This window comes from Electrophorus electricus, chromosome 2 (assembly GCF_013358815.1).
Source record: "Electrophorus electricus isolate fEleEle1 chromosome 2, fEleEle1.pri, whole genome shotgun sequence".
Classification (NCBI taxonomy): Eukaryota; Metazoa; Chordata; class Actinopteri; order Gymnotiformes; family Gymnotidae; genus Electrophorus; species Electrophorus electricus.
Window position 1 is genome coordinate 90,244 of NC_049536.1, and position 26,880 is coordinate 117,123.

Consider the following 26,880-nt stretch of genomic DNA (forward strand, 5'->3'; position numbering starts at 1 on the left):
TTTTTTATTTTTAATACATTTGAAAAAATTCCAAACAAACTTTTTTCACTTTGTCATTATGGGGAATCTTGAGGGAAACATGAATTTAATCAATTTTGGAATAAGGCTGTAACATAACAAAATGTGGAAAAAGTGAATACCGTGAATACTGTGCTGTGAATACTTTCCAGATGCACTGTATGTCTCAAGACCTGCGTGTCAGAGGGTGGAAAAGCAAGAAATAATTGAGTCATCAGCATAGCAGTGGTAGGAGAAACCATGAGAAGATATTACATCACCAAGAGAACGAGTATACAAAGAGAAGAAAAGGGGGCCTAATACTGAGCCTTGTGGAACTCCAGTGGATAGTGTACATGGTTTGGATGTGGATCCTCTCCCTGTCACCTGATAAGACCGTCCCTCTAGATAGGACTGAAACCATCTCCAGGCAGAGCCAGTCACACCAAGCCCGGAGAGAACAGAGAGAAGAATATTGTGGTTTACTGTGTCAAAGGCTGCCAAAAGGGCCAGAAGAATCAAAACAGATGACAGTTTGCCAGCTTTAGTAGCATGAATTTTCTCTGTTACTGCTATGAGGGCTGTTTCTGTGGAATGTGTTGGTTTGTAGCCAGACTGATCGGAATCATGCAGCTGGTTCTGGGTGAGGAAAAGTGACAATTGATTATAAACTGTCGTTCAAGGGCTTTTGAGAGGAAAGAGAGAAGTGATACTGATCTGTAGTTGGTAACGTCGGAGCCGTTGAGTGTGGCCTTCTTGAGGATTGGTACCACTCTGGCAGTTTTGAATGCATTCGGCACGTATCCTGAATATAAGGAGTTGTTGATGATGACAGAGATGAAAGGAAGCAGATCTCTTGCAAAAGTCTGGAACAGAGCGGAAGGAATTGCATCCAGCGGACATGTAGTCGGATTGCTGGAAATCAGGAGTTGAAGAATTTCATCTGAGGAGTCAGATGAACGTGCAGAAGACAGAGAGTTGGATGTTGGGGAATGCACATTGGTTGGAGGAGTGGGAACAGAGGAAAAGGACTGGCAGATTGCTGCAACCTTCTCCTCAAAGAAGGTGATAAAATCCTATGGAGTAAGAGATGAAGAAGGAGGGGGAGGCAGTGATGTGTTTCTGTTAGCCAGAGGGCAGGTGGGGAGGACTTAGCAGGTCTAGAGGAGAGAGGGCACAGAACATTCATTGATGATGAGAGTGTAGAAATGAAAGAATTAGTAACTGTATCCAAAGAGAGAGAGGATAGAGAGTCAGGGTGAGGAAGAGTGGACAAAATAGTAGAAGTAAGGGAAGAGGTATTTATGGAGTGCAGATTGCGATGGAAGGAGGAGCAACACGTTGGGAAGGACTGGATGGAAAGAGAAGGAAGGGAGAGAGAGAAGGATAGAAAGTGATGGCCCGAGAGGTGGAGGGGTGTGACTGCGATGTCCAATGTTGTGGTGGTACGGGTGAAGATCAGGTCTAGTTTTAAGTTGGGATTTGAAAGAGGAAAGTGAAGATCAGAGATGGAGAGATTGAGGTAAAGTGTTCCAGAGATTTGGAGCCATGACACTAAAAGATAAAACATCTGCCTCAGAGACCAACCTGAACCTGGGGGTGGAGAGGAAACCCACATGAGAGGACCGAAGTGTATGGGTGGAGAAGTATGGGTGTAGGAGTTCAACATCAGAAGACTGAAGTGTACAGGTGGAGCAGTATGAATGTATGCATTAAGTATCAGAAGACTGAAGTGTACAGATGGAGCAGTACAGGTGTAGGAGTTCAGCATCAGAAGACTGAAGTGTACGGGTGGAGCAGTATGAGTGTAGGAGTTAGACATCAGAAGACTGAAGTGTATGGGTGGAGCAGTACAGGTGTAGGAGTTCAGCATCAGAAGACTGAAGTGTACGGGTGGAGCAGTATGAGTGTAGGAGTTAGGCATCAGAAGACTGAAGTGTATGGGTGGAGCAGTACAGGTGTAGGAGTTCAGCATCAGAAGACTGAAGTGTAGAGGTGGAGCAGTATGGATGTAGGAGTTCAGAATCAGAAGACTGAAGTGTACGGATGGAGCAGTATGAGTGTAGGAGTTAAGCATCAGAAGACTGAAGTGTACAGGTGGAGCAGCATGGATGTAGGAGTTTGGCATCAGAAGACTGATGTGTATGGTTAGATCAGTATGGGTGTAGGAGTTAGGCATCAAAAGGAGTTAGGAGTTCAGCTAGGAAAGGAGATGTATTTTTTGCTGAATTATCCCTATAAGTAGCACCAAAATCTGCACTGAGATTCATTCCAGTAGATTGTGATCATATAGGAACCAGATTTCAACACCCAACCTTAATCCTGAATGCAGTCTGTATTAGGTTCACATTTTTAAACCTGTGAGGGGAAGATGTTATTTATACAAGTTATTTTTGTTAAGTGTAGCCGCATTTTTCAATTTCTAAAATTGAAGGGAATGTCGAGCACATTCAGAATCAAAAATCAAAATGTATTTATACAGCACTTTTTATAACAGATGTTGTCACAAAGCAGTTTTACAAATGTCCAAGTCCAAGCCCCCAGTGAGCAAACCACAGATGACAGTGATGAGGAAAAATTCCCTAGAGCGTGAAGAAGAAACCTTGAGAGGAAACAAGACAAGGGGGGGGGGGGGCATCCTCCTCTGGCTGACAACGGCCACCAAAATAACAATTTTAAGAGAAAAATGAATTTAAAACTGAAAAAATAAGCAATTAATGTCTAATCCAACTTTCTAGAGGTCCTAGTCTTGTCCCGATGGTGTGCACATGTCCGAGACCCATCCCGCAAGAGAACACGTGCAGGTGTTAATCAAAATGTTGTACCAAATGATGATTAACTGAAAAATGTGTGCAAGTTTGTTTCCCAGCAAGATGCTTAATCATAAAGGCATACATATTAAAATCATAATCATTTACTCTGATCAGCTCAGAGTAAAGCTAGGGTTAAGGTTAGAGTTAGGGTAAGGGGTTAGGGTTAGAGTTAGAGCATCTGTTAAATTCCATAAATGTTTGTAATGCAACCCTCCACGAGATGGTATGAGCAGGAAAGCACGAGAGTGACCTCCTAATCTGGGTGGAATACAGTGGAGTTCAGTTCAATTAAAACCAACTTTGCACATACAGCTGCACTATTACAGTCAATCACTGAGTTCTGTTCCACATGATCATCTTGCTTGTATAAACCCTGGAGAGAAGAACAAACACACATCTGTTATCAGAGAACAGGGTTAGGGTTAGGTTAGGTTAGGGTTAGGTTAAGGTTAGAGTGTTCAGGTTAGGGTTAGAGTGTCTGTTAAATACCATAAATGTTTGTAAGAATACAAACCCTGGTGTGAAGTGAGGAACAAACACATGCCTGTTCTCAGATAACTCAGTCTGGGAGCGCATTTGCGCTTCTTTAATGATTATTACTTTTAAAAAGTAATCTTCCATAATATCTTACCGAGCGCCGTGTATTAGATTTATTTCGGTTTTAGTTTCTTGTAGGCCGACAATGCGCTCGAAACTGCGCGAGCACGCGCGCGCACCCACCAAGGGGCGTGCCAGGAAGTCAAAACAAACTTCACCAGGAACAGAAACACAAACTTAGATCAAACTCAGCGGAGCAAAACAGCATGCCTGCGAAGAAAGTGTGTGTCGTGGGTTCTGGAAACTGGTACGCGAATATAGCATGAATTATTGTGTTTTTATGCTATGCCCTAGTAAAAAGGCAGGAAAGTGAATACGAGTCTCCGAGTTTTGTAATGGCACAGTTAAGCTATTTTAATGAAAGGTGCTGGGGTGAGAGAGCAAACGTGACTGACAGAAATGTACAGAGACCAACCTGAGAAATGTGTGTATGAGAAAGTGTGTAAGAGACAGGGAGAAACAAGCAACCAGCTCAAGGAAAATAGTTTAAAATAGGTTTTAGGAATGTGGTTTGTGTTAGAGTGTTGAATGGGTAAGACACAGCTCTCTCTGTTTCTGTAGGGGATCTGCAATTGCCAAAATCATTGGAGAGAATGTGAAAGCATCCAATCGCTTCCAGCCTCTGGTGAACATGTGGGTGTATGAGGAGAACATCAGTGGGAGGAAACTGACCGAAATCATCAACACAGAGCACGAGAATGTAAAATATTTACCAGGCCACAAACTTCCTAAAAATGTGGTAGGAGTCCTTACATTTGTTACTTAGACTGCATGAATTATAGAACCAAAGGCAGCATTTCTATTGCAAGTCTATCTTTGCAGTGGGTCAGAAAGATAAGGAAACACAGATGAACTGGTGAACTTTGTCCAATTAATGACACGTAAGAACAGGTTTCACCTTTTGTTCTCACTCTGTCAGAGTGAAATAAGGATCTTTAGTGTGAATGTCCTCACAGGTGACATTGGAGTGAGCAAGACTGAGAACACAACCTGTCTGCACACAGAGTTAGGGTTATAAATACACACACAACCTGTCTGAACACAGAGTTAGGGTTATAAATACACACACAACCTGTCTGAACACAGAGTTAGGGTTATAAATACATATATACACACACATAAACTGTCTTCCAGACTGGTGCATATGTAGACCACTCTAACTCTTTCAGATTGCTGTGGCAGATGTAACAGAGGCTGTAACTGGAGCAGATTTCCTCGTCTTTGTCATCCCTCACCAATTCATTAGGAAACTCTGTGACCAGATGAAGCCGCACATTAAACCAGGAGCCATCGGAATCTCACTCATTAAGGTCAGAGCCAATCAGAGCCATCATAATCTCACTCAGTAAGGTAAGGGCCAATCAGAGCCATCGGAATCTCCCTCATTAAGGTCAGAGCTATCGGAATCAAATTTATTAAGGTCAGAGATTATTAGGCCACAGTCAGTCAAAATGATCAAAATCTTATTTTTAAGATCAAAGCTGCTTAAACTAGTGAGTTCTTTGTGATGTTTTGTTGGTGAGTGCATTAAACACAAATAAAATCTAATAAAATAAATAAATAGCACACAAAACTGATCATTTTAAATTAGTTGTCTTCTCTCCCTGCCCCCCCATCTCCCTTCTGCTCTGTCCCCCCCCCCACAGGGTATAGATGAGAGCCCTACAGGCTTGACTCTGATATCTGACATCATTAGGGAGAAGCTGGATATTGATATCAGTGTTCTGATGGGAGCCAACATCGCCAGTGAGGTGGCTGACAACAACTTCTGTGAAACCACCATTGGTGTGTCACCAAACACACCTCTTCTCTTACTGCACATGCACACACCACTTAAAACACATTTGCTTGTGTACACCCCCTCCCCCAAACATTCACATCCTCTCCCAAGTATAGATACATACATCCACCTCTTCAAAACCCATTGCACACACCACTCATACAGATAACATAAACACCATTCTGATCCGGTGTGATGTGTGTGTTTGGTATGCAGGTGCCTGTAATGAGCGTAACGGTCTGTTATTTAAAGAGCTGATGCAGACTCCAAACTTCCGCATCACTGTGGTGTCAGACAGTAACACTGTAGAGCTTTGTGGAGCACTGAAGGTACCTCACACACACACACACACAAACACACACACACACACACTTTGTATGTCTGTATATAACGTAGTGTGTGTGTACGTGTGGTGTGTATGGTGTGTTAGAATATCGTGGCCATAGGAGCAGGCTTCTGTGATGGCCTGGGTTTTGGTGATAACACCAAGGCAGCTGTGATCCGTCTGGGCCTGATGGAGATGGTGGCCTTTGCCAAGATGTTCTGCCAGACCCCTGTCAGCTCTGCCACCTTCCTGGAGAGCTGCGGCATTGCTGACCTCATCACCACCTGCTACGGAGGACGCAACCGCCGCATCGCGGAGGCCTTCGTCACCTCCAACAAGGTCAGACTCAACTATCCCCCAACCCTCTCTGGTAGCATTCAGGTAACAGGAACAGCAGAGACAGATGAGTGTAGAGAACTGAGGTCTGTAGGAGCGATGAATACATCACGGACACCGAGCGACATCAAGAGACTGACAGAGCAGGTAGGTGGAAGGCCAGATGATAACAGGAACAGAGCAGGTAGGTGGAAGGCCAGATGATAACGGGAACAGAGGCTGCAGAGTTGAGATGGTGTGTACCAGAACACCAAAGTTCAGTAGTGACAGGCAGGTAGGCCAGCCACAGATACTCCAAACAAAAAGGGGAAAAAAGAGGCAGAACACAAGCAGAAAACATCATGGCAGATCTTTGAGAGGGATTGAGAGGGAACCAGTCCGCATCGGTCGAAAAAGCCGTGGCTGGTGTGACTCGGACCTGTTTACCATGCTACGTTAGCCATATCGCTGTACCAATCAACAGCCAGCCTATGAACAGCAAGGATACACATAGCAACCAAATATAAAGTGCTGACAGCCAACAACTTTAAAGAGTGATTAAAAACTCACCCAATAACACACACACACACAGAACAGGCAACGAAGACACTTGTGAGGAGAGTCGTAGTGTAGAGTGAAGAACAGGAGACCAAAAAAAAGATTTATGATGCAGGAAAGAAAACAGGGCAAAAAATAGTATAATCACGCCAAACGTGCTCTCAACCAGAAATGATCCGATCAGTTTTCACATGGAGATTGCATGTGAGTGTTATGAATAGTAACGTGTTTTGTATGGAGTACAACACAGGTATAGTAATATGAGCTGGCTGGTGTGTGTTGTAGTGACGTGAGCCGGCTGGTGTGTGTTGTGTCCTAGTCAATAGCTGAGCTGGAGGCTGAGATGCTGAATGGTCAGAAACTTCAGGGGCCTCAAACATCGGCTGAAGTTTACAAGATCCTCGAGAAGAAGAGCATGGTGAACAAGTACGTCATCATCTTCCCATCATCTTCCTCAACCATCAGCATAGCAGATGTGTTTATGTGTGTGTGTGTGTGTGTGTGTGTGTGTGTGTGTGTGTGTGTGTGTGTGTGTGTGTGTGTGTGTGTGTAGATTCCCCCTGTTTGTGTCTGTGTATCAGGTCTGTTTTGAGGGGAAGGATGTGAAATGCTTCATCAGCTGCCTCCAGAACCATCCACAGCACATGTGATCCTAACATACACCGTCCTCCAGAAACTCCTTACACACTTTACACTAGAGAATCACACGTGACGTTCCTGAATCACACGTGACATCCTTGAATCACATGTGAAATTCCAGAATCATACATGCCATTCTAGAATCCTTTACATGTGACTTCTCAGCCTCATGACGTTTGATAATTTAGAACATGTCACTATAAAACACTGTCCTTTATTTATGCTGTAGATCCGCTACAGGTGCAAACACTTCCTGTTTCGTGATAAGAGCTTTTCTCAACACTGGGTCATGTCAGTATATCTACACTTTCACAAGCGTGTCATAGTAAAAGTGAACCAAGACCTTGTGTGCTGCACTGCAGTGCCGACGTTTACTCTGTAGTGCCGACATTCCCTACTGCAGTGCTGATGTTCCCACTGCAGTTCAGACATTTCCCACTGCAGTGCTATAGACACTAACATCCTGTCCCTGTTAGTTTGTTTTATGAATAATGTTTATTTTGATCTACATACTATATGCCATCTTTGTACTTCCATTAAGGTCGTACTACGCCAGATGTGGAACAGAACCTGAGGATTCACACCTTAGATGCACAAATGGGGTTTAACCATTTTATTAAATTGTTTTAGAATCTAGTAACACTTTTCCTAAATGTGAAATAAAAGTGCCATCAATTTGTTTCATTGATCTTGAGTTTGTATTATAAACAAAAAAAAACTTCATCAAAAAATCATCAAAGCTAAAGTACAATTACGCACAGAGATTTTCTTCATACAAGAGAGAGAAAAGAGGGGAAAGAAAGATGGAGAGTAAAGGGAGGAGGGGTTCAGAGTGTCGGGTAAATGGCAAATGTGGCAACCCCACACTGGTTTTTGTTGCGGGGTAATCGAAAAAATCCCTTCTCTCCCCATGCGGTACCCCAGCTGAGTGACAGAGAGAACGGTTCATTATACATCTGTTATATCGAGACGCTTGTAAAACTGGCCACAAGATGGCACCAGAGTATTGAAAGGAGACACTCGGGACTTTATCTTAGGGAGATTAGAAAAGTGCGTGCGTGTACCTGTTTTTGATAAGCCAATAGTCTTGTCCTTTCTCTGTTCCATAGCCCACCACCAAAACAGCATGGTTAACGAGGCGAGAGTTACATAATGGATCATTGTAAATGCCTGAAAAACAGTTATTAAAGATGTGTAGTGTGTATGGGTAGTGTTTGAGACCACTGCTCTCCATACAGTGCAGTGTTGACTTTAGGTAGGCTAGTAGTAATGAGTGCAAGTGTGTGTGTGTGTGTGTGTGAGAGAGAGAGAGAGACAGAGACAGACAGAGACAGACAGACTCACCACTTCTGTATCTGTGGAATGAAGGCAGGTTGGCGTTGATGCCCACAGACACGGGCCCCACCATGGCCACCGCGTGCATCAGTGCTAACTCATTATTCCGTGGAAGAATTTGGAAACCCGAACAGTAAGCAGCTCTTCCCCGCACAGTATAACGACATCTCCCCTCCTGCATACACATCAAAAGCAAGGTTCACACAGCTGTGTGTGTGTGTGTGTGTTTGTGCATATATATACATATTCAAAGCCTGTACGTGTATGTACAGATGCATCTCAATAAATTAGAATATCATCAAAAAGTTCATTTATGTCAGTAATTCAATTCAAAAAGTGAAACTCATAGATTAATTACACACAGTGATCTATTTCAAATGTTTATTTCTTTTAATGTTGATGATTATGCCCTACAGCCAATGAAAACCCAAATGTCAGTGTATCAGAAAATTTGAATGTTGTGAAAAAGTTCAATATTGTAGACTGATGGTGTCACACTCTAATCAGCTAATCAACACAAAACATCTGAAAAGGTTTCCTAAGCAGTTAAATGGTCCCTCTGTCTGGTTCAGTAGGCTACACAATCATGGGGAAGACTGCTGACTTGACAGTTGTCCAGAAGGCAATCATTGAAACCCTCCACATGGAGGGTAAGCCACAAAAGGTCATTGCTAAAGAAACTGGCTGTTCAGAGTGCTGTAATCCAAGCATATAAATGGAAAGTTGAGTGGAAGGCAAAAGTGTGATAGAAAAAAGTGCACAAGCAACAGTGAAAATTACAGCCTTGAAATGATTATCAAGAAAAGGTGATTCAAGAATTTGGGGGAGATTCACAAGGAGTGGACTGCTGCTGGAGCCACCACACACAGACATATCCAGGACGTGGCCTACAACTGTCGCATTCCTTGTGTCAAGTCACTCATAACCCAGAGACAACGTCAGAAGTGTCTTACCTGGGCCAAGGAGACAAAGGACTGGACTGTAGCTCAGTGGTCCAAAGTCCTGTTTTCAGATTAAAGTAAATTTTGCATTTAATTTGGAAATCAAGGTCCCAGAGTCTGGAGGAAGAGTAGAGAGGCACACAATCCAAGCTGCTTGAGGTCTAGTGTGAAGTTTCCACAATCAGTGATGGTTTGGGGAGCCATGTCATCTGCTAGTGTTGGTCCACTGTGTTATATCAAGTCCAAAGTCAGCACAGCTGTCTACCAGGACATTTTAGAGCACTCCCTCTGCTGACAAGCTTTATGGAGATGCAGATTTCATTTTTCAGCAGGACTTAGCACCTGCCCACACTGCCAAAAGTTCCAATACCGGGTTTAATAACCACAGTATCACTGTGTTTGATTGGCCAGTAAACTCACATGACCTAAACCCCAAAGCAACCTGGGCTTCCATAACACCTCAACAGTGCCACAGGCTGATCGCCTCCATGCCACAATGCATTGATGCAGTAATTCATGCAAAAGGAGCCCTGAACAAGTATTGAGTGCATATACTGTACATACTTTTCAGTAGGCCAACATTTATGTATTAAAAATAATTTTTTTAAATTAGTCTTATAGAATATTCTACTTTTCTGAGATACTGACTTTTGGGTTTTCATTGGCTGTAGGCCATAATCATCAACATTATTCATTCAGCTGACACTTTTATGCAAAGCAACTTACAATTATGACAACGTGAGCAATTGAGGATTAAGGGCCTTGCCCTGGGGCCTAACAGCAGCAACTTGGCAGTGGTGGGGCTTGAACAAGCAACCTTCTGATTACAAGTCAAGTACTTTAACCACTGAGCTACCACTGCCCTATTTGTAAAGGGCTGATGAACTTGAGGCTGTAAGTTGGGGAAAGGGGAAAGCAACCTTCCGATTACAAGTCCAGTACCTTAACCACTGAGCTACTACAGCCCATTAAAAGAAATAAACGCTTGAAATAGATCACTCTGTGTGTAATGAATCTATATAATATACGAGTTTCACTTTTTGAATTGAATTACTGACATAAATTAACCTTTCGATGATATTCTAATTTATTGAGATGGACCTGTACATATCCATATATACATATTTAAAAACTGTGTGTGTGTGTGTATGCACCCTGTGTTTGTAGGGATAGATGCTGTTTGAGTAGATGTATGTGTGTGTGTCTGTGTGTGTCTGTCTGTGTATACACCCTGTGTTCGTAGGGATAGACACAGTCTGAGTCGATTCCTTGGTTTTGAATGATGTAAGTAAAGGCCTTGCTGAGATATCCCCCTTTGCAGCCGTGATTGCCGATGGCAACGCTGCAATCCACCAGATTTTGTGGGCTGAGAGGAACCAGAAGGCCTGTATGCTTTTTCATCTGTCCCTCCAGCGCTCCCACTGCACTGAAGGCCCAGCAAGACCCGCATGGACCCTGCACACACACACACACACACGTGCGCGCGCACACACACACACACACACACACACATGCACACACACCTGGTTGTCCACAGGGCTGACCAACACACACACCTGGTTCTCTACAGGGCTGACCAACACACACACACACTTACACACACACACCTGGTTCTCCACAGGGCTGACCAGACCCTTCTCAGTCCAGTCCACTGTCAGGGGAATCAGGTGCATTTCACTCAGGAAAGTGAAACTGACGTTTGTGCCACCAGGAGGAAGATGTTCCGGCCGCAGACCGTTCAGCTGTACATTCACTTCATCTGCTGTCTACACACACATGCGCGCGTGCACACACACACACACACATACATATCAATATGTCCTTGGTAATAAAAAGCTGTTCTTGTTCAGATGGACAGAGATACAGCTTTCACACTGTATGAACACAGGGATCATTCCATATCATCTGGGTGTGGGGAGGAACGGTGGTGGATCGTACCATGTCTGAGAGGTGATTCGTTCCCAGGGTGTAGGTGTGCTGTCCTTCTGATGCTGCAACATTGTGTTTGATCATTTCTACAACATTCTGCTGCCAAACTGCTCTCCTCCATGTTTCCTCCCACTGACGGACACACACATGGCACATGGACATTTTCAACAAAACTGTAACATGTCCTAATGCTTTATTGGCCTCCATTGAAAAATACCTAGTTTACCTTGACAAACGTATGTGTGTGTGTGTGTGTGTGTGTGTGTGTGTGTATGTATATATATGGGGGCTCTTACCACTGTGCTGTATGTTTTATTGTATTCAGTTTTCCAAGACAGCCAATAGCGGTTGAGATTCATTCCATAGCTCACCTGACCAAGCATCAGAGTCAGACACAGCTGACCCACAGACATTTCTGTACGTACAAACGCACACACATGCATGCACACACATGCACATGACAGCACAAGTTCAATACAGTCTTACACACACACAACAGCACACACACACACACACACACACACACACACACACACGTGTGCACAAGTTCAATACACAAATACACCCTCACACAACACAAATATAAATAGCACAAATGTGCACACAGATATGCAGAACCAGTTAACAGCAGCAGATGTGTTACCATTACAGCAGTTTGCCATTTCCTTTACTCAAGAAAAAACTGCTCACACATTATCACCCCAAGAGAAGGAGAATGAGAGAGAGAGAGAGACTGTTGAACTCATTTCAGCATGGCAGGGGTCAAAACATGTTAGAGTTTAGGCAGAAGTGTGGTCAGACATCAGAGAGGAGTCCAACAGCTTCATCCATCAGACGACCACCATCTCACCTTTATACTTTAACACCAAGATGACAAAAACAGTTCTGGCTAGTGTGGACAAGATTACAGTTGTAACATGTACTTAGTTCTAATGTGTGTGACATGTATGAGCCCACATCCTTACAAGGTATATAATCTGTGTGTGTGTGTGTGTGTTTCCACATGCATTCTTGTGTTTGTATGTTTGTGTATGCATGTCGGTGTGTTTGTATGTTTGTGTACGTATGTTGGTGGTACCCCCAAGGCTGCTGTATACACCCCTAATCCTGCTGTATATACCCCTAACCCTACTGTATGTACCACTACCCCTGCTGTATGTACCCCTAACCCTGCTGTATGTACCCCTAACCCTGCTGTATGTGTGTATGATATTTTTGAAGAGTCTTACCTATTCAGGTTAAGAGGGACAGAAGCAGAGTGTTAGAAGGAGACGTAGAGAAAGGCTCTGGTCACCGTACACTTGTGTAAGCAGCCCTTAGTTGTGCACTAAAACAGGAAGGAGTATTTCCTTAAAATGCATGTCTGTCTGTCTCTCTCTGTCTCTCTCGCTCTCCCATGTAATGTAAATCAGTTACATCTGATTAGTAACTGAGGGAAGATTATTTCTAATACATCTGAAATTTAAGAGTTTTATGTCCTTTATAATTTATTACAAAAGTATAAAAATTGTAATTTGATTCTGAAGGTGTCAACATGACTAAAGTTACAACATGTCTATCAGATTGGGGTAGTTTGGCTAAAATACAGAATCTGGAGGTGGAATATCAGGTTGGATGTTTGGTGTAGGTTATGGGGTTGGAATAGTTTGGTGGGACTGTATGTTGGGAACAGATTGGTGTTTTTGGATGTTGAGTATTGATTAGTGTATTTGGGCAATAACCAAATATGGGATTCGATGTTAGTTTAGGATTGGTTTAATTAGACATCGGCTAGAGGTTGGTGCGACTAGACATTGGCCAGTGGTCTGTGGGATTAGAAATTGGGTTTATATTAGTGGGATTATGGAGTTGGATGCTGGGTGTGTGGTGAGGACATATAGACACACATTATTGTAAAAAATAGAAATAAAAACCTTGTTCCTTGTTGTATCCTTACACTTCTGGGTCTAACTTCACTTGAGACAATAAAGCATGTCTATAAGTTGCTAAATTCTGTAAACATAAATTTAAAGGTAAATGTATGACTGGAAAAAAAGTGGATATTCCTACTTATTAGTGAAGTGTTTTTCACAAATCAGCTCTAAGCTAGCTTTTATAATGAACCATGAGAGCCAAGCGCTATAGAATTGCCGGTTTTTAAAAATTAATTACTTTTTAAAGTAATTTAAAATGCCATTAATGAATTGATTCTTAGGGAAGTAGGTCCAGTAACTGAAGGTTAGGAATTCCCTCTATATGTGTAATGCGACTCCCTGGCAATGTCATTCCTCAGAGATCCATCAGAGAGTTGAAAGATGAGGAGATATTCTCCTCCACTCTCTGAGGACGGTAATGGGACATTTACATTTACGGCATTTAGCAGACACTCTTCTCCAGAGAGACTTACAAAAGTGCTTTATCATTTACTAATAGAATATCCTAGTACAGTACAGTAAGTTAGAGTCCAACATACCAATGAACTAGAATACTGTAGAAATACAGGGATCAATGCTGATACACAGAACTACAAAATACATAAGGTCCATCTTAAACAATGATAAGTGCAATAAACAATAAGTGCTAGAGTTTGTTAAACAACATAATAAACAATACCGTACAATAGGTACTATCATAATCAGGCACTATAGGAGCAGTGTCAGTTGTCCTTTAAATATTCTGCAAATAGATGGGTCTTGAGTCTGCGTTTGAAGACTGCAAGGGACTCTGCTGTCCAGACAGCAAGTGGGAGTTCATTCCACCATCTTGGAGCCAGGACAGAAAATAGTCTTGATGGTTGTCGTCCATGAGTCCCGAAGCAAGGTATTTCAAGCCGAGCTGTACTTGAGGTTCAAAGTACTCGAGGTACAGATCGGGCTTTGACCATTAACCTCATGTATGGTCCATTTTTGGCTTTGTAGGCAAGCATTAAGGTTTTAAATCTGATACGTGCAGCTACTGGGAGCCAATGAATGGAGCGCAGCAGTGGAGTAACATGTAAACTTAGAAAGATTGAAGACCAGTCGTGCTGCTGCATTCTGGTTGTAGAGGTTTGATGGCTCTTAGAGGAAGACCAGCAAGTAGTGAGTTGCAGTAGTCTAGCTTTGAGATCACAAGAGATTGCACAAGCACCTGGGTAGCTTCCTGTGAGAGAAAGGGTTAGATTAGACCGGGTTAGATTAGAAACATGAGTTGAGAATGACAACTGGTTGTCCAAAGTTATGCCCAGGCTACGGGCAGCTTCGGATGGTGATACCAGGGCGTTGCTGAGGGAAACTGTGAGGTCATGGTAAGGGTTGGGAGTACCTGGGATGAACAGAAGCTCTGTTTTACTGGGGTTGAGCTTCAAGTGGTGGGCTGTCATCCATGACACGATGTCAGTCAAGCATTCTGAGATACGTCTGGAGACCTGTGTGTCAGAGGGTGGAAAAGAAAGAAATAATTGAGTGTCATTGGCATAGCAGTGGTAGGAAAAACCATGAGAAGATATTACATCACCAAGAGAACGAGTATACAAAGAGAAGAGAAGGGGGCCTAATACTGAGCCTTGTGGAACTCCAGTGGATAGTGTACACGGTTTCCATTCCCAAGCAGAGCCAGTTCTGGAGAGAACAGAAAGAAGAATGTTGTGGTTCACTGTGTCAAAGGCTGCTGAAAGGTCTAGAAGAATCAAAACAGATGACTGTTTGGCAGCTTTAGCAGCATGAAGTTTTTTCTGTCACTGCTATGAGGGCTGTTTCTGTAGAATGTGCCGGTTTGTAGCCAGACTGATTGGGATCATGCAGCTGGTCCTGGGTGAGGAAAAGTGACAATTGATTACAAACTGTCGTTCAAGGACTTTTGAGAGGAAAGAGAGAAGTGATACCAGTCTTTAGTTGGTAACATTGGAGCCGTTGAGTGTGGCCTTCTTGAGGATTGGTACAACCCTAGCAGTTTTGAATGCAGTTGGTACGTATCCAGAAGATAAGGAGTTGTTGATGGTGACAGAGATGAAAGGAAGCAGATCTCTTGCAAAAGTCTGGAACAGAGCGGAAGGAATTGCATCCAACGGACATGTAGTCGGATTGCTGGAAGTCAGGAGATGAAGAATTTCATCTGAGGAGTCAGATGAACGTGCAGAAGACAGAGAGTTGGATGTTGGGGAATGCACATTGGTTGGAGGAGTGGGAAGAGGAAAAGGACTGGCAGATTGCTGCAACCTTCTCCTCAAAGAAGGTGATAAAATCCTCTGGAGTAAGAGATGAGGAAGGAGGGGGAGGGAGAGGATTCAGGAGAGAAGAAAAAACAGTGAAGAGCTTGCGTGGATCGGATGCTGATGATTCGAATTTTTCTCTGTAGTAGGATGCCTTTGCGAATGTTACTTCCAGGTAGAACTTGGAAAGGACGGACTGGTATAAGATGAGGTCATGAGGACATGACGATAACGTCAAAAACGGAATAGCTACAGACTGACAGGCTGCAGTGAAGTTGTTTATTTGTTGTTTTTATACATTATTTCTTTCTTTTCCATTTTCTTCAGGATTGCGCCACTCCCGGCCATGAGAGGGCCCTGTTGCGCGCGATCGGCTCTCCACGAGCTCGCGGTGGTCAGTCTGGTGATTTTAAGGATGTAAAACTATTAGATGTTAAAACGAAAGAAAAGAAAGAGTGAGCAGAACGTGCAGCATGTCACTGACTACAGCTCGTGGTGTCGATAACTGTGGACATTCGTGCGGATGATCAGTCGAGTGATGTGTCCGTGCACCGTTTCTGTTCTGCAGTGACGTCCACGTCCTCTAATCTTCAGTCACACGAGACATGACCGCGCGGACTCGCTTCTGCGGAGGGCTCCTCCGGATCAGCCGGGCGCTGCGAACTGTTGCGTTAAGTTTGGTAACGGGTTGTGTGTTCTCCGTCCATGCTTCCTTCGGTGCGGTGCACGGGGACAATGACACGAGCCACAGCTCGGGTCACGGCACGCATACGAAGACTCACAACACCACTTATCCCGCTACACGTGCGTTTCCCGTCCTCACTGTTAACTACGACCACGTACGGAAACCGTTCGAGATTTCATTATGGATTTTACTCGCTTCTTTGATGAAACTGGGTAAGTGCGCGTTTCAGGCCGGTTTAGGAGCATTGTAGGAATGCGAGCACGGGTGTTAACAGCTGCCCACACGCACAAACGTATCCGGCGGGATTTGCACAACATTGGAAGGAGACGCTGAGACTAAGAGATGGGCCAGTGTACCTCTGAACACGGAGTAAACGCACTGCAAGTAGAAATAGTGTCCGAGGTTAGATCACCAGCCGTTACGTAGAAGACTGTGCATGTTAAACACGTGGAAACTTTCCAACTAACGTCTGTGTTTGGGTCTTATAACTTTACTGGCCCGCGGTGTCTAAACGGTGTCTAGTATCATGTTTCCCGCAGCGCAGAAGATGCGGACACGTCTCTGTTGATTCAGAAACGGAGGTTCTGTAGGAGTGTGTGACTTCACGGCCTTGGGTCCTGACACGAATACGTTTATTGGCACCGTACGTCCACAACGAGCCTGTTCTCCTGCCTGTAACCATATCCATGACTGCAGTGCTGCTCAGGGCGATTAGCTTATCCCCGTGGTCAGTAGAGGAACACAGTGAACATCTGATCTAAGGGGCATTATCGGACTGTACAGCTGTGCAGAAGGGTGGCTGGGTAGGTGGGTGGGCGTTTCTCAGAACTACAGGAAAGGAGTACGGAGATTGGGCAGTAAGCATATGCAAAACACGCCCCCCCCCCCCCCCCCCCCCCCCCCGTGTGTTTGGTTTAACCACCCCAACCAGCTGGAAGAGTCTCAGACTCTTTGAGACAAGTAGAACCTGTTAAACTACTAAAGGTATGTAATGGTTTGTATCTGATCCTGCCCACTGTATGTAAATCCTGGACTCTTGTTATTTGCGTTTACCCCATGTGACAGACACTGTTATCTAGAGTGACAATTTTCAGTGTTGGAGAGGTAGGCAGGAGTACTGTTAGGACTCTTACCTAAGGACTCTTATTGGTGTAGCACATGGTCCTTACCTAAGGACTCTTATTGGTGTAGCACATGGTCCTTACCTAAGGACTCTTATTGGTGTAGCACATGGTCCTTACCTAAGGACTCTTATTGGTGTAGCACACTTGCCCAGGCAGGGATTGAATCCCAGTCCCCCACAGCACAGGTGTAGCGTTGTGTAACAACGCTAATGAGGAACACGTGCTCCAGCTCACACTCCTGTTATGTGTGTTATTATGTACACACTGTCTACAGTGAAGATACACCCGGAGTGATGTGTGTGTCAAAGGGAGACAGATTTGAGGTGAGGTCCCTCCATAATCTGCCCTCTCAAAGAGATTAAGGGGGGATCCTTAACATTAGCATTATTAAATACCTTGATACATTTTGAAATGACTCATCAACTACAATTGCATTAATAATCAATAAATAACAGGGGAAACTGATTTATGCTAAACAATACTGGATGTAGAATACAATCACTATGTATAGACCAAAATAAACATTAAACATGTCTGAGCTTTGTAAGACCAGTGCCAACAGCACTGCTTATGATGCAACACATCTCTCCCTCTCTCTCTCCCTCAGGTTTCCACTATATCCCACGGGTGTCCAGTGTGGTTCCCGAGAGCTGTGTCCTGATTGTGGTGGGCCTGCTCGTGGGTGGTCTGATCAGGCTGCTGGGAGAGACTCTCCCAGTCCTCGACACACAGCTCTTCTTCCTCTGCCTTTTGCCGCCCATCATCCTCGATGCCGGTTACTTCCTTCCCACGCGCCCCTTCACAGAGAACCTTGGCACCATCCTGGTATTCGCTGTGGTGGGCACCGTCTGGAACTCCTTCTTCATAGGCGTGGTGCTGTACGGGGTGTGTCAGATAGAGGGAGAACAGCTGGCAGCTGTAGACCTGTTGGCCTGTCTGCTCTTTGGCTCCATCGCCTCAGCCGTGGACCCAGTTGCCGTGCTCGCTGTGTTTGAGGAGATCCACATCAACGAACTCCTGCATATCCTGGTGTTTGGGGAGTCACTGCTCAATGATGCTGTCACAGTGGTGAGTCAAGTTAGGACAGAGTGAGCTAAAGGTCCAGCGAGTTCAATTAGGGTGGAGTGGGTTGAGTAGAGTAGATTTAGGGTGCACTAGGTTAAAAGTGCACAGAGTCAATTTAGAGTGGACTAGGTTAAAGGTAGAGTGATTGAAGCAACCTCTCTAGTGTGTGAGTCAGGGTTGAGTTTATTTCAAACTCTAGTGATAATGTTATATCAGTTATAATATTTCTAACTCTATATATAACGTTACGTTAATGTGTTGCAGTTGCACAGTGACTGCTTATAAGAAATAACTTCCTGTTACTACACATGGGGCACCTTAAATGTCTTCATTTATGTCTTCATTTATCATACCTGTTTGAAACTTGTACTGATGAATACTGGTTGTTGTGTGTATTGTTTTTATTTCCTCTTCCCTTCCAGGTCTTGTACCACCTTTTTGAGGAGTTTGCTAGCGAGGGGCAGGTGACTGTGGTTGATGCATGTCTGGGCATGGTGTGTTTCTTTGTGGTGGCGTTTGGGGGCATCCTGGTGGGCACAGTGTTTGGCCTGGTGGCAGCCGTCACCTCTCGCTTCACGGCTCACTCGCGGGTCATTGAACCGCTCTTCGTCTTCCTGTACAGCTACATGGCCTACCTATCAGCCGAGGTCTTTCACCTGTCTGGTATCATGGCGTGAGTACCTGCGGACACCACCATTCTGACCGCACCTTCCTCTCCATGAAAAACAAATTAGGGGTGTTTCTGCTGTCCATTTGGAAAAGTTAGTGCTGGTGCACAAGGTTAGGGTTAGTGCACAAGATTAGGGTTGGCGCACAAGGTTGTACAGGTTTGATTACCATAAGACTTGTTAGTGGGCTGTGGTAAGAAAATACCTGTAGCTAATGTCGCTAGCCCCAGCTAATGTCTAGAGTTGTGAAAGTTGGTTTGTGAGCATATTAGAAGCCAGAAGTCTGAAGCTTGTTCCTCCAGTTTGTCAAATCTCTAACCTCCTAAATCTGGTGTAAGAAGTTAAAAGTGTGATATTCAACCTGCTGTGTCTGACTCAAGATCAGACCTGGGCTCTGGGTCTGACTCCAGGTCATATTCATTCCAGACTAGGAACGACTAGGTTCATTCCAAAAAGGTCGTTCCAAAAGGTCTCTCCATGCAGAGACCTACCAACCCCAAGATTCAGAATTTCTTTATATAACTCAGGGCCTCTGCCTCAGTGCTATTCGTTGTCATTTGTCAAAATATCCATTACATTAAAATTTGAGAAGAAACATATCATGGTGGAGGTTGGCTTTATATAAAGGTGTCGGGTGTAGGTGAGCTGTGTCCAACATGTCTCTCCAGGCTGATTGCGTGTGGTGTGGTGATGAGACCCTATGTGGAGGCCAACATTTCCCATAAGTCCTACACCACTGTCAAGAACGTCCTGAAGATGTGGAGCAGTGTGAGTGAGACCCTCATCTTCATCTTTCTGGGCGTGTCCACCGTGGCCGGGCCACACTCCTGGAACTGGGCCTTTGTCATCATCACCATTTTCCTCTGCCTCATCTCCCGGGTGATGGGTGAGTTTAACATGAGCGCTAGGAGGTGGTGTTGATCCGTGATCAGTTTGCACTCAATGAGCAGGATGTTGTAGTTGAACACCGGAGTAATTCATCAAATTTTTATTCTCCTTCACTCATCGATCTTGGAAAAATTAGGTAATTAAATGAGAGAGAAGGAGGAGCCTTCTTGGCTCCACTAGAACTCAAGCTTGTGTGTGTGTGTGTGTGTGTATCTGTGTGTGTGTGCATGCACGCATTTAGGAGTGGTGGGTCTGACATTCATTATTAATAAATTTCGCATGGTGAAGTTGACGGGTAAAGACCAGTTCATTGTGGCTTATGGTGGCTTGCGAGGGGCAATCGCATTCTCTCTGGCCTTCCTGTTGCCCAGCGACCACTTCCCAATGAAGAACATGTTCCTCACAGCCATCATCACCCTCATCTTCTTCACTGTCTTTGTTCAGGTTGGTGTAATGGACACTGGTATCTTCAGATATTCCAGACACAATTAAATGATGTCATAGCTATGTTGAGAAAGGTGCAGTGATTCACTGTGGATGATTACCACCTGAATGTTTGATGTTAAATGGCACTCATTTACATTTATGACATTTAGCTGATGCTTTGGATAAAAGCAACTTACAATTATGACTGAGTACAACTTGAGCAATTGAGGGTAAAGGGTCTTGCTCAGGGGCCCAACAGTGGCAACTTGGCAGTTCCGATTACAAGTCAAGTACTTTAACCACTGAGTAGGGTTAGGGTTAGGGTTAGGTTAGGGTTAGCTACCACTGCCCTATTTTTAAAGAGGACTTCCCCAAACACCTCCTACAACATGTCCGTGGTTTCCTGGTCTTTAACCAGGGCTGATTAACTTGCGGCCGTGAGTTGGGGAAAGGGGAAAGCTCTTGGGATTTGCTAGGTACAAGGCTAATGTCACAGAACCCTGATATAAATATTTAGGGGATATACATATTTTGCTGAGAGTAAACACTGCTTTTCTGTCATTTAGGGTATGACCATCCGACCGCTGGTTGACCTCCTGGCTGTGAAGAAGAAAAAACAGACCAAGTTTACAATAAATGAAGAAATACATTCACAGGTTCTAGAGCTGCTACTGTCTCTCCCAGCTGCCAAAGCCAATCACAGATCATTGCTGACAATATATATCTTCATGTTTGTTTTATTTGGTTTAATTTTGTGGTGGTGGTGTTACTAACCAGTTTTCTGTGTTTGTTTTTCTGTAGTTCATTAACCATATGCTCTCGGGCATTGAGAACGTCTGTGGTCACTATGGACACCATCACTGGAGGGACAAGTTAGTAACACTGCAGCACACACTAACCAGTCTACTCCCTGTAGAGGTTAAGATCCTGATTTTAGTCTGTCTCTCTGCCTGTCTCCCTCTCAGGCTGAGTCGGTTTAATAAGTATTACGTGAAGAAGTGGCTGATAGCAGGAGAGAGATCTCAGGAACCACAGCTCATTTCGTTCTACAATAAGTTAGAGCTGAAGCAGGCGCTCCTAGTGGCTGAGAGTGGTAGTGCAGCCAACATTGGACCAGGCCTGTCCTCTGCTGCCTTGCTGTAAGTAGTGATTTCTCCCTCATACACACCCTAACCATCAGATTACACAGAGAAGCACGACTCTCCTGACCTACAGAGAAAGAGCCAAAGACTTGTGAAGGGAGACACAGAAGGAAGAATAGAGAGGGAGGAAGGAGATGTATGGAGACAGACACACACACACAGGCAAAGATAGGTGATGGGCAAATTGGTGGGGTCAGCCACAATGTAGTACCCCTTGGAGCAATCATTGTTTTCCAATAGTTGAGATCCAGAAATCCAGAAAAACAGAGCGAGGTGCAGGGAATAAACAGACGAGGGGAGAGATGGGGGGAGAGAGAGGGAAGGAGAGAACGTAGAGCACCATGTGCATGTCTGATTTATGTCATGCTGGTACACGCTGGTTGACCTGCTGTTCCTGTGTTCCCCTCTGTGACCCTGTGTGACTCTGTGTACACTCTTTACTGCACTGTACCGCCCTGTAGGCGACTGATGAGTTGATTGTCCCTATACAGTCTTGCGTTGCCACGATATACAGTGACATCAACTCCATTTATATTATGTTCTTAACTGGACTTGACATTTCACACTTTAATTCACTGTTTGTAAGTGGTAAATCCATGGAATTTAATCATTACTTCCTGTTAGATTAAGATTTCTGTAAGTATTATTATATTAGGTTGCTGGTTAAAATCAGCTACTTTTTCAAAAATATGTCACAGTCTCGTTAAGTTGCTTTGGAAAAGTTCAGAGGCACCATTGATATCTCTGACTGTCGAGAGAGCCTCACCTAACTCTTAAACACTTCAGGTGAGGTTTTCAAGATTTCAAGAATCCATCTCTGGTCCTTCTGAAATCAGGGGTCTGGAGTTCTCGTGTAGTCAACTGCCATGTAGAAGCTCTCTGCTCCTGGCCCTGTGTGTGGGGTTGTGATTGGTTCGTTTCAAGTGTCATGGTGCACAGTGAAATGCAGGGTATTGAGGAAGCACTGTTCTTCTGTTGGAGTGTATGGAAAATTAAAAAAGCAGCAAACTGATGAATGTAGTGGCCAACATTCTGTAAACCTGCACACGGAAAAGTCGACTTATGGAATGACACAGTTCTGATGGAATTTTTCTCTGTGACAAACCAACGATCTTATGTAGGTGCAGTATCCCTAAACCCTAATCCCTAACGCAAGTTCAGAAATGTGCTAACATGACGTTTTGTGTCCATCAGTTTCTCTTTTAATCTTTTTTAATTGTTAATCAGGATTTTTTAAAATGGCAAATCATGGAAAAATCTACATCGTATAAGCCTGACTAAGATGTCCCAGTGACTGTAGGCTGTGGTGTGTGTGTGTGTGTGTCAGCGCTCTGACTGTAGGCTTTGGTGTATTTGTTTAGGAGTGCCCAGTCCCAAAAGCAGAGGACGGTTATGAAGAATATCTCTAAGGAACGTGAGGAGGAAATCAGGAAGATTCTTCGTGCCAACCTGCAGAAAACACGCCAGAGGGTTAGAGAGGCCCTGGACCAACACTACACACACATCACTACATCATCTCCACACACACATACACACACATTCTCTGATACCTTAGGACCACCTGCTATAGAAACACGTTTGTGAGTTATGTTGAGTAGAAGGTGTCTGGAGCTATAAAGTCAGTTTTGCTGTTTGTTCTGAAATGGGTAAGGTGTGTGTGTGTGTGTATGTGTGTGTGTGTGTGTGTGAGAGAGAGAGAGCGAGAGAGAGAAAGAACTGCGTAATAACTCTGTGTGTGGACACAGCTTCACTCGTACAACAGGCATACACTGGTGTTGGAGGAGGAGGATGAGTGGAGTACAGTTCAGCTCCGGAGGCAGAGAGTGGAGTTGGAGAAGAGGGTGAGGCTAAAAAACAAAACACACTATACTACACTCACACTGTACTACACACACTTGTACCATACTCCCACACACTACACTTCGCGCACACACTATACTACACACACTATTATACTACACACACTATAGTACATGCACTCACTATACTCCTACGCGCACACACTATACTACACACACACACTCACTATACTATAATACACACACATTCAATATACTACACAAATACACTGTACTATACACACTCACACTATACTCCTACACACACTCACACTATACTACTCACTGTACTACACACTCGCACTGTACTACACACACTATACTATACTACATGCTCTATACTACACACGCTACACTATACTACACATATGCACACTATACCACACACACACACTACATGCACTATACTAAACTACTCACACTATACTACACACTCTCACACTATACTACTCACACACTATACTACATGCACTATACTATACAGCACACACCCTGAGCAAGGCCCTTAACCCTCAAATGCTCTAGTTGTACTCAGTCATAATTGTAAGTCTATGTATGTGAATGACTATGTATGTGACCAAACTTGAACTTGGTCACTTTGGTAAAAAAGCGTCAGCTAAATGCCATAAATGTAAATGTACTACACATACACTATACTCCTACACCCTATACTACACATACTATACACACACTATCCAAAGTGACTTACAATTATGACTGAGTACAGCTTGAGTAATTGAGGCTTAAGGGCCTTGCTCAGGGGCCCAACAGTGGCAACTTGGCAGTGGTGGAACTTGAACCAGCAACATTCTGATTACAAGTCAAGTACCTTAACCACTGAGCTACCACTGCCCATATACTACACTCATGCTACACTACATGCACTACACTATACTACACACACACTATACTACACACACTATTCTACATGCATTATACTATACACACACACAATACTCCTACACACACTATACTATACCTATTCACATAATACATTCCTCCTACATACACTATATACTATGCATACTCGCACTATATTTCAACACATACTATGCTACGTCTACTCACACTATACTCCACCTACGCACACTATACTATGCTCACATGCACTATACTCCATCCATACACACTGCACTCACATTGCCACACGTGCTATATGCTAACCACACTCACTATACTATGCCCTAATCACACTATACTTCATCTACACAATCTACACACACTATATTATGCCCACACACGATAATCCTCCCACACACACTATACTATGCCCACACACATACACAGCATTCCGCCCACACACACTATACCCACACTCACTATACTAAACCCCTTGTACCCTTTGCTGTGTCTGTGTGTGTGTGTGTGTGTGTGTGCGCGTGCATGCTGTGTGTGTGTGAGAGATATCTTGCAGATGACTCACTACTTGACTGTGTCTGCTAGTGGGTGGGACTCCCCTCCTGTGAGGAGAGCCAGGTTTCAGTCAGGTGAGGACAGTGGACATGAAGACACAGACTTTCTCATTACAGTTTACTGTACACTTATCCAAAGTAATGATCTGTTTGCAATGATTTGGAAACTGTGAATGAGTGATATGTATTTTGCTGAAGCTACAATATTTATTTCTCCTCTGGGTTTTGCAGCATCAGTGATGAAAGTATTTTTCCTCTGTATCAGACAGTCAAGAGTACATGGCCAAACCCAGTGCTCCAGTTAGCATTCCTGCCATCAACATGGAGCTAGTTTCAGCTCCGCCAGGCTCCCTGGCGCTCCTGGAGGAGGTAACTGACCAGGCACAACAGAGCCAAGATGAAGGCTGCGGGATGCATGCAAACTCCCATGAGGAGAAGAGCATGAAACCGAACGTGACCTTTGCTCTGGAACTGGAGAAGCAGAAGCTGTCTCGCTGTCTGAGTGACCCAGGACCCAACAAGATCGAGGTGGAGGCAGAGGAGAAAGAGCATTTTCTGTCCTGAGGAAAGTGGGGCAGATTGCCAGTGTCCTATAAGAGTCGTATAACGGTGTGGCTGACCAGACCGAGTCTGGGCATTTAAACGTGTTTATTTTCCCCCCCCCCCGTCACCCAGTCCAGAAACTGAACTCTCATTCTCCTGTTTGTCATTTATTACCAACTCCATTTCCTCACTATTAAGTGAAGCATTTAATAAATGTGCTTGTCATGTCAGGTTAATTCCCTTGAAGTTGTTCACTTCACATGTGAAGTTGGTGTTCTGTTTCACTTGTTGGAAAGAATGTGATGGAGAGTTTCAGCCTGAACGTGCTGTTAACCATATTGTCTAGGTGCTCAGCCAACCCAGTGTCAGAATGGATGAATATAAATGTGTGGGTGTGGCTACATTTTAGGGGTGGGCTATGTAGTGTCAGTGGCTGTAGGATTTGTGACTGCAGTGCTGTTCAGGTTTAGGTTTTCCATCCCTGGCCAGGATCAGTAGGTGCCTTTTGCACTGTGGGTCGCACCGGTACACAGAGAACACGCCGTGGGTCGCACCGGTACACAGAGAACACGCCGTGGGTCGCACCGGTACACAGAGAACACGCCGTGGGCCGCACCCTGGAAAATATTAGGAAGCACACAAATCCTCAGCCTTAAATTAAGTCTGTGCTTAATTTGTGATATTAATGAAAAGTATTTTCATATTAAGCAAAGTTTGTAGGTTGATGAGTTAATAAATGTAATATATTTAATATAAATAAAGTAATATAAATAAAGCAAACCTTAAATCTCTGGGTCTTTAGTAAAGACTTTCTCTGATTGGTCTGACAGTGCTTGGTGTAATGGTATAGAGATGACAGAAGGGAATGGGGTTCAAACCCCTAACAGACAAGTGCATCTTGCATATATACATTTTTCTCTATGCACCCCTGTTTCCTTTCCTCAGTTTGGACAGAGCACTCTCCACCATTTCACTGCGAGTTATACTGTGTATGACTATGTATGTGACGAATAAACCGAACTTGAACTTGAACTGTGCTGTACCAGTAAGTGTTCAAAACCCTAACAGACAAGGGCTCTGTGCTGTACCAGTAAGTGTTCAAACCCCTAACAGACAAGTGCGCTGTGCTGTAGCAGTAAGAGTCCTAAAGCTACACTCACCTCTGTAATATGCTTGCAATGGTAAGTTGCTTTGGATAAGAGTGTCTGGCAAATGTGTAAAATGTATTAACGCCATCAACAGTGATTTCACTTGGAAACACATCTACAATTGAATCAGATACAGATACACACACACACACACACACCCCTACACTGATTCATTCACACCAGGACTCAAGGTAGCTTTAAAAGTGACTTGTTGGTGTTATCAGTAAGTGTTGGGGATCGGGGGATATCAACTGCCAATATTCATCTTGTAATTAGTTCATAAAATGTTTTTTTTCCACAATTAAAAATTTAAACTTTGTACTAAAATATAGAAAAAGGCCTTTTAGTTGTCCCTGTGGTAAATGGCGTTTAATCTGCAGTTGCCCACTGTGGGATATTTTCTAGCTGTGCATTTACCCAGGAGTCAGTATGGCATCTGCCTATAGATATCGTCATGGTTACAATGTTGAGGCTTAGTCACAAGCAACAGGTGACGCAGGAAGTGGCACCATCACCAGGGGACTCAACTAAGATACACATTAAC

General features: G+C 44.0%; 3 protein-coding genes across 6 annotated transcripts; 2 read left to right on the forward strand and 1 right to left on the reverse strand.

Moving 5' to 3' along the window:
- Positions 1 to 3,546: 3,546 nt before the first annotated feature.
- gpd1c (glycerol-3-phosphate dehydrogenase 1c) lies at positions 3,547 to 7,712 on the forward strand. 3 transcript variants are annotated; one of them, XM_027030172.1, is made up of 8 exons: positions 3,547 to 3,654; positions 3,969 to 4,146; positions 4,577 to 4,717; positions 5,054 to 5,192; positions 5,404 to 5,516; positions 5,618 to 5,851; positions 6,705 to 6,811; positions 7,566 to 7,712. In XM_027030172.1, the coding sequence occupies exons 1-8, from the start codon at positions 3,614 to 3,616 to the stop codon at positions 7,630 to 7,632; spliced, it is 1,020 nt and encodes a 339-aa protein (XP_026885973.1). In that variant the 5' UTR covers positions 3,547 to 3,613; the 3' UTR covers positions 7,633 to 7,712. The 3 variants fall into 3 exon arrangements, with proteins under 3 accessions (XP_026885973.1, XP_026885974.1, XP_026885972.1); XM_027030173.2 differs by having other exon boundaries at positions 3,969 to 4,107; positions 6,939 to 7,639; XM_027030171.2 differs by having other exon boundaries at positions 6,939 to 7,636.
- Positions 7,623 to 12,540, reverse strand: ctss1 (cathepsin S, ortholog 1). Its single transcript, XM_027030174.1, has 8 exons — positions 12,459 to 12,540; positions 11,526 to 11,644; positions 11,239 to 11,361; positions 10,908 to 11,066; positions 10,531 to 10,755; positions 8,369 to 8,534; positions 8,089 to 8,194; positions 7,623 to 7,948 (listed from the first exon to the last, which is right to left on the reverse strand). The coding sequence occupies exons 2-8, from the start codon at positions 11,640 to 11,642 to the stop codon at positions 7,852 to 7,854; spliced, it is 993 nt and encodes a 330-aa protein (XP_026885975.1). The 5' UTR covers positions 11,643 to 11,644; positions 12,459 to 12,540; the 3' UTR covers positions 7,623 to 7,851.
- A 3,045-nt stretch (positions 12,541 to 15,585) lies between these two features.
- On the forward strand, positions 15,586 to 26,153 carry slc9a1b (solute carrier family 9 member A1b). Of its 2 annotated transcripts, none has more exons than XM_027030180.2 (12): positions 15,586 to 16,294; positions 17,814 to 18,274; positions 18,694 to 18,944; positions 19,608 to 19,825; positions 20,069 to 20,271; positions 20,820 to 20,909; positions 21,055 to 21,125; positions 21,219 to 21,392; positions 22,757 to 22,865; positions 23,141 to 23,236; positions 24,648 to 24,720; positions 24,915 to 25,074. In XM_027030180.2, the coding sequence occupies exons 1-12, from the start codon at positions 16,003 to 16,005 to the stop codon at positions 24,974 to 24,976; spliced, it is 2,100 nt and encodes a 699-aa protein (XP_026885981.2). In that variant the 5' UTR covers positions 15,586 to 16,002; the 3' UTR covers positions 24,977 to 25,074. The 2 variants fall into 2 exon arrangements, with proteins under 2 accessions (XP_026885981.2, XP_026885980.2); XM_027030179.2 differs by having other exon boundaries at positions 15,594 to 16,294; positions 24,911 to 26,153.
- The last annotated feature ends 727 nt before the right edge of the window (positions 26,154 to 26,880 follow it).